General features: G+C 51.2%; 1 protein-coding gene across 1 annotated transcript; it reads right to left on the minus strand.

Annotated features, from left to right (window-relative positions):
- Positions 1 to 1,642: 1,642 nt before the first annotated feature.
- LOC127318031 (2'-deoxymugineic-acid 2'-dioxygenase) lies at positions 1,643 to 2,978 on the minus strand. Its single transcript, XM_051348642.2, has one exon. The coding sequence runs from the start codon at positions 2,910 to 2,912 to the stop codon at positions 1,857 to 1,859; it is 1,056 nt and encodes a 351-aa protein (XP_051204602.1). The 5' UTR covers positions 2,913 to 2,978; the 3' UTR covers positions 1,643 to 1,856.
- Between the last annotated feature and the right edge of the window lie 4,831 nt (positions 2,979 to 7,809).

Consider the following 7,809-nt stretch of genomic DNA (forward strand, 5'->3'; position numbering starts at 1 on the left):
GATTGATATGGTAGTATTTACAACAAGATACAATTACATTCGTGGGAGCAGAGCAGGAAAGAACCGAGAAGTATTGTGCGGATGGGTGATCGACCGAGAAGTGATGACCAAGTCTACAATTTGACTACAAATTAAGTGTAATTAGTATTAAATATGGTCCAAATGAGAGAGTAACAAGTCAAATAATTAGAAATAGGAAAAAAAACAATTAGAAAAATGAAAAATATAATTATTGAAAATAGTTAGTCCCGGTTGGAATTACGAGCCGGGACTCAAGGTTCTCCAGCCCAAACCCCGTACAACGGCCACGTGCAGTGGAGGGCCATTTATCCCGACTAGTAACGCGCCTGTATAGTTCCGGTTGACCAAGCGGGACTAAAGCCTATTGCAGATCGGGACCGAAGGCTATGTCTCCACTAGTGGCAAGCGACTAGCCGGCAAACATCTTGATCCGTGCATCTTGAGACAAACTACATTGATTTTCATCGCTTTCTTCAAACATCATAGACATCGGACTGCAAAGTACGTGTACATGTGCTCGCGCGCGGGACTTCATGTGCCGAGTCTACTTTCAGCGCGCCAGCACACATCAACATCGACTTATATCATCCATCGCACTGCAACCCCGTAACCCGAACTACGACAACCCGATCCAAGACATCAATCTGTATGACTAGCAAGATCGTCTTCGAGCACATACATGAGAAGCTATATCGATCAACGGCGCCAAACTTATGTGGAAACGATGCAATTTTTTTTTTGTCTTCTCCTATAGCAAAGTTTCTATACATGTCGCCGCGAGGGACGTCTTCAAGCGATGCACTACTCCATGTCTGTTGCTTCATCATCGACACATAATCGCCAAGATCTACATCATCCACATATAATTACCAAGGTCTACATCAGTGTGGTTTTCAAAGATATCTTCGTCAACACGTCATCGGCAACGATAAACCGTCCACATGATTAACATACAACTACAAAATCCTCTAAGAGCATCTCCACTGGCGCGCCCCATAGATGTCTCCATAGCGTTTTGGGGGCCCGGAGCGAAAATGGGCTCACACCGGCGCGATCCAAATAGCGTCGGCGCTTTCCCGAGCCCAATAGAAGCGCCGGCAACCCCGTGCCGGCCCCTTGACCAAGCGCGCGAATCGGGCGCGCCGGCGCCTCGCGAGGCGGAAAATTTTGGTCGTGGGAGCTGCCTATCAGTGACGTCAGAGCGCTGCGTGGGATATTTTACCGCCACGACGCCGGGCCGGAAACTCTCCCACCACGATTTTGGAATTTCCATGAACATTGTCAAAAGGATGATGGTCCTCACAACTTTTGTCCTGGATGCTACGTCTTTGATAATTGTGGTTTATATAAACGTCTCCCCAACAGCGTCGACAAGACAGTTCGGTTATTGTTCCCTTAAACATTGTGTCGGTACTCTTGCCGATGTTGGTTGATTACTTTGCCTCATAAAATTATGGGATAACCTTCATCGGTACGTATTTATAGTTTCATGGTTTGGTATCTATGTTCGGCTACCTTCGGAAAAGTATAATATTGTGTCATTAAAGGAGAAGTACTTTGAAGATCTCGAAAATTTTCTAGTTTCATTTAGACTTTATTTTATATAATCGTCGGAGACAGCTTATGTATCTTTATCCCGTACTATTTGCTACGGAGTATTATAAATATGAATGGTATTAATTGTAAAAAAAAGGTACATTTAAAGGTACAAACTCTTATACTCAGCAAGGTCTGTGACCCAGCCAAATTTGTGTTCCCTTATATCTATTTATTTATATATCATACTCTCGGCATGGCAGTAGAAGAAATCACAGAGTTTGCCGCTCGTCGTGGAGCTAGTCGTGATGGGTTTTGAAGGGCTCCAGGGCGTCCTCCCTGCTGGCGTCTGCGGCGTCGTACGCCTCCAAGAACTCGCTGAACAGGAACTCCCTGTACTTGGCCGGATGCGTCGCCTCGTCCACGAGCTCTGGCGCCGGCTTGATGAGGCATCCGTCCGTGGGTTGCACGTGCGTGGCCACCGACATCCTGACGGTAGAGGAGTTGGTGACCGCACGGTGCTCGACGCAGGCCAGCAGCCCGTTGGTGATGAACTCCATCTGGTGGCCAAAGTTGACGACGAAGGCTCCGGGGACAGGGCAGACGAGGAGCCACCGCCCGCCGTACCTTGCCTGAAGGCCTCCCACATCGGCCTGGGTGAGCAAAGTGAGGAGGTAGCGGTCGCAGTGTGCGGGCAGGCCCATGGTGACGGCCGGGTCTGGGCACGGTGGGTAGTAGTTGATGCTCATGTTGGTGTCGCCGCTGCTGCGCTCGCCGGCGAAGAAGCCCGAATCGAGGCCAAGCCCCTCGGCGACGAGGCCGAGGAGCGTCTGCGCCAGCTCCTGCACCGCCTCGCAGTACTCAACAAGGCGAGGCGCGAATTCCACAGGCTTGGACGGCCAGGACCGGACGTTGTCGTCCGAGGCCGGGTAGCAGCTGAACTTGACGTAGTCGCGCCAGTACCGTGTCTCGCCGCCGTCGTAGGAGGTGCTTGTGGCGAGCCGGAAGCGTTTGCTCATGTCGTAGGAGCAGTAGGGCTGCTTCTCCTCCGCCGGCAGCGCGAAGAACGCGGCCGCGGCGGCGCGGAACGCCTGGACGGCATCGTCCCCCACCCCATGGTTGACTACCTGGAAGAAGCCGAACTCCTTGCCGGCGGCAACGATCTCGGACGCGACCTGGCTGCGGCGCTGGCCATTGTCAGAGAGGAGGGCGCGGCCACCGTGGAGGTCGATGACGGGGAAGGCCACCTTGCAGGCGGGGTCGTGGTCGAGTTGCATGGCGGCGCGCTTCTCCGGCGGGAAGACGTACCTGTCTGGCACGGTAGCGTGGGCCGGGGCGTTGGACAGCAGCTCCATGTCCGACGACCAATGTAGTTGTTGCCTTTTCTTTTTGAGGTGGAGTTTGTTTGTTGCCTTGGCTACAAGACGCACTGTGCGTGGGTGTATATATTGGTTTCGGCAATGGTGGTTTGGTTCAATTTGAGAGGCTTGCTCCACTATAACCGCTCCTCCCAAACTCAACCAAACCCATGTTCAAACCTATATTCAAAACCTGGTATGCTTAGTATAGGCAAACATACTTTTCAACCCCTACCTCACACAAGTGGTACAACCCTGCCGCAAGACAGTCCAGTCCGGCGCGGTACCGCAAGACAGTCTCATGCGGGCACCACAAGACAGTCTGACGTAGGCACCACGATACACTCCCAATGCGTTGGACTGTCCGCCCAAATTTCTACCGCACTGTTCGGCCTCTCATCTCGCCGCCGCGCCGCCGCCAACCCTACCGACACACACCTACGAGGTATTGACGAGGCTCGGGTCGGCTATCGCCATCTCGTAGTGCCTTGTGGCCGGCCAACACCATCTTGCCGCCCCTCCCGCTGGCCGGCCACGATTGTCGCTGCTCGGAAGAGTCGCTGCGGATTAGCCGATGTACGTACACACTTGTATCTATACATATAATACATATTTGTACAATTTAGTTAGGTCATACAGGTTTTGTATAGAGCTATGTATACTCGTTTAATATTAATTTTGAAGGGGCATCGAGCAATCTCAGCCTTCGTTGTGTTTGAGTTTGAGTAAGTTTGCTCTAAGTTCTGAGGGACGGGGTTGTAGTGGAGCAAACACCTCACTTTGATTTTTATAGAGAAAAATTGTTGTGGTCCTCGGCTCCCCTGTCGGCTCCTTGCCGGAGCTGCCCCGCTATGCTACCAAGTTTTGGCGGGTGTTTCGGCCAGAAGTGAGGCCGCTGCTCCTCCTCCGGATGGACCAAGGGGTAGAGGCGGTCGCACTAGTACATTACCACGATGGCTTCTCTCCGCCTGATAGAACTACCACGATTAGTGAATCTGCTTGCTTGGCTTTGAGGAGGAATGTAGAGGGGGATTTTCTCCATTGTACGGCTTGTCTTCCCTTAGCCACATAATTTTATTCTAAAAATAATAATTATTATTTACTGTAAGGGATGACAATTAGACATAATGCATTGTATCTCTAATATTTATCGTCTTCTCAAGAGATGTGCCTTCCAATCACAATCGATGCAGCTGTTATCCACCTGCTAGCTAGTATATAAGCTCCTTTCTTTCCCATCCCCTTTCCTCTTCTCCTACGCGTCAGAGAGTTGACCACCAAAGACCGGGCTGATCCCGAGCTATTTCCTCCGGCTTGGCCAGCCGGAGATGGCGGAGGAGAGGCCTCGGAGTAGGATCTAGGGTTAGATGTACGTTTTTCGGCAGTTTTCCGGTTTGTTGGAGTAGGGAGACTAGGTTCCTGGCCAGGATCTGGCTCTTCCAGGGTGGGCTCGCGGCGACGTTCTCCGGCGGTCGGAGCAAGCCACGGGCACTGGCCTCCTTCAAATTGCGCCACCATTGCCAACGGTGGTTATACGTCAGCGAGCACAACCACGCGGATGGCATCCTCACCACCGCGATTTCAGCCAACAAGGCGGCCCTTGTTCAACCTCCTTCTCGGAGGTTCCTCACCGCTTCTTCTGTTGGAGCTCGACGCATCCTCACCGCCAAGTGGTTCGTCCCCGGCGGTTTCGATGTGGCTAGCGGCGGCGGTTCTTCGTCGGAAGAGGACCTTTGATCGAGCATCTTGGCCTCGTTCCTCGGCAATGACGCTTGGAGGATGCCGACGATCGATAGCGGAGATACTCGAGGACATGATTGCTTTTCAATTTATTTTTCTGGGGTGTTTTATATAATTGTGCATGCCTTATCTTCAAATAATAGGTTCTTAGAACGAGTGATGTTAGGGGCCTGCCTGCAATTTGTACCTGCCACGTGTGAATGAAATGCCACTTCTTGTTCAAAAGAAAAAAAAGAAAAAAAGAGATGTGCCTTCCCTAGCATTGTACATGCACTTATCGCTGCCGGTAGCAGGTTGTTTTTGTCTCTCGCCTCTCTAGATAGAGTCACAGAGCAACGGGCTCGGCACCAAAAACATTGAAGCAAGTGTAATTGTTTTGAAGTTTTACAAAAAATAAAAGCTTCTATCCATTATCAAGCAGTATTGTGCCTTTTAGGAAGCAATATTATCTGGCTTTAGATGTGATGTGGTTTGTGAATCTTTTACCTGATTGTTGCTAACTTCCACATATCTGCATTGATAATGTTTTGAACTCATAACAAGAAGTACTCTTCCATGTCCTGAAATGTACCATTTGATCTTTAGCATGGCATTCAAACCCATTTTGTGCCAAATTTACCTTTGTTTATTGCTTGACCGCAGACTATATTTCTTCCTGTGGTTGGGCTAGTTGACCCTGATACACTTAGGGTTTATTTGATTTGTAGGAATTACATAGGATTCTCAAAGGATTGTATTCCTATGAGCTTTTTTCTTAAGCTGTGTGGGCCTTGATGATGAGGACGTCAACTACGATGAGGCCGAGGTGGCCTTCCAGCCTCCGCTAGCGCCACCACCGAGGCAGACGCCTCCGCTACCTGCGCCCGTGAAGGAGGAGTTCCGGCCGGTGGGCTACTCGTTCCCCACGCCGCGCGCATGCTACGACGACTAATCCCAGTACAAAGGGCCTACACCTAGTACGTCGAACCCTCCCATGGGTGCCGGTGTTTCCGGGGGGGGGGGGGGGGGGTACGTTTACCAAGGCGGTAGAGGACCCCCCTGAAGACAATGACCTCAACTACCAGCCAATGGAGGAGGAAGAGGTGGAGCTAACGGAGGAGGAGGCCATCTCCTTGGTGGAGGAGTGCGCCAAATGGCCCCTCGTCGACGAGGTCATTCGGGCCTCTCAGGAGGACGCGACGGCGACGGTGCCACCACGAAGACAGGAGTACCTGTCGCCGCCTCCTCCGGCGGCCAATGTGTGGCCGCCGCCGCAAGTCTTCATCGACCTCGGCGAGGAGGACTAGGAGGCGGCCGGCATCCCGCAACACGATTTTTATTTTATTTTTTTCCTTTCTTTCTTTTTTTATCGTGCAAACTGGGGGTTTTCAGGCCCCAAATATATGTAATTAATTTAAGTTTTATGTGTTGCACCATTTTTTTTTGAGGTTCGATCCCGTTGGAGTTGCCTTCGGTCGCAAATGAACCAAGGCCTATTTCGTGTCCAAGGGTCACCGTATCCAGACCCAAACAGATTGAAAAGTCGTCCGTTATGCGTCAGCCCATTGGAGATGACCTTACTCCCGCTCTCTGTTCGGCATGCTTTATGACCCTCCGATGAATACGCCGAAACTTTTCAAGTCCTTTTTTTTTTTGGGAAAACCTTTTTAAGTTGACCTCCACATTTTGCCATTTCAGTGAGAAGATACTTTTTTCTGTTAGTTTGTCGACGCAAACAATTATCGCAGGCCTCCAAATGTACACATCAAGGCTGATAGGGACAACTCATGCAGACCTGAGTTGATCAATACACCAGTCAAGCATGCAAGACATAGACATGTCCTCTTGTTAGAGTGCAAGACTCAAACAAAGGTTGTCACCACCGCTCCCATATATAAAGATAACATTCTTACCTTAGGAGCTTCATCCAGGGCCTCTCAATCATGGCCGTCCATTTTAGTAACGTGGTCGCTCAGAGCCATCGAATTTTCTGATCGGACGATCCTGGCCTTCGGATAGGGGTCTGAAAACTGCTCACATGGTCCGATAGTCCAATCCTCGCGTCCCCTTTTCATCACCCGTCCGTACCCGCCAAGTCACTGACAAGGGGTTCGTGGAGCCCGGGCGTCAGCGACTGGGTGTAGGGGGCTAGCTGTGGGCATAGAACCGAAACAGTAACGATTGGTGGCCAACCCAGTGGATTTTTTTAAACATAAGGCCTAGGCCCAGCTTTAAATTAATAAAGCCATAAGAGTCGATACAACACACACCGCAGAACAGAAACCTCCATAAGACAAGTGCTGCCATACAAGTACCCAAGTCTGAAACTCATAGAAATAAACATCCAGAAGGTAGCGAGGAGCCGCGCGAAGGAGGAAAACGTCAGGCCACCCATGATGTCGATGTCGTCAGCGTCCTCCGGCCCTGATCCTCGCGTGCAGCCTCCTAACCTCGTCCAGCGCTACGTCCAGTAGCGGGCGGTCCTTCCGTCTGACCAGTACCCTCCAGCTCTGCATGTAGATAGACATTTTGAAGATAGCATCAGCTGGGCTGGAAATCAGGGAGCCTTCAATAGCAAGCTTGTTGCGGATGTTCCAAAGCGCCCAACTCTGGGCAGCGAAGGTGTACCAAGCTATTCTACGAAGTCTACCCGTCAAGCCATTGGCAATGGCAACAAAGTCCGCATCCCCTGCTGGGTCCCAAGAGCAGGCAAGGAGATCCCTAATCCCTGCCCACATAAATCTCGCGATGTGACAGGTGAAGAAGATATGATCACAAGTTTCCCATTCCCCACAAAGGGCGCATCGCCCGTTTGATGGCCCGTTCCGCTTGAGCAATTGGTCCCCGGAGGGAAGCCTACCACGGATAAGTTGCCATAAGAACACCCTGATCTTCGGCGGTACCCTCGTGCGCCAAATCTCTTTAAAGTGGGTAACCGTCCCCCCTCGGGACAGTTTAGAGTACATCGAGTTGGTGGAGTACTCCCCGGATGGTTCGAGAGCCCAACGAACGATGTCATCGCCATCAGAAGCCGGCGAGAGGTCGAAAATCCTGCAGAGGTTGTCCCATTCGACCCGTTCGGCTAAGCCGAAGGTGCGACGGAACCTTATCCGCCAGCCCTCATTGGTCCTGACCCCCTGGACAGTAGCAAAGTGGTTGTCGCAGCAAGCAAACA

This window comes from Lolium perenne, chromosome 7 (assembly GCF_019359855.2).
Source record: "Lolium perenne isolate Kyuss_39 chromosome 7, Kyuss_2.0, whole genome shotgun sequence".
Classification (NCBI taxonomy): Eukaryota; Viridiplantae; Streptophyta; class Magnoliopsida; order Poales; family Poaceae; genus Lolium; species Lolium perenne.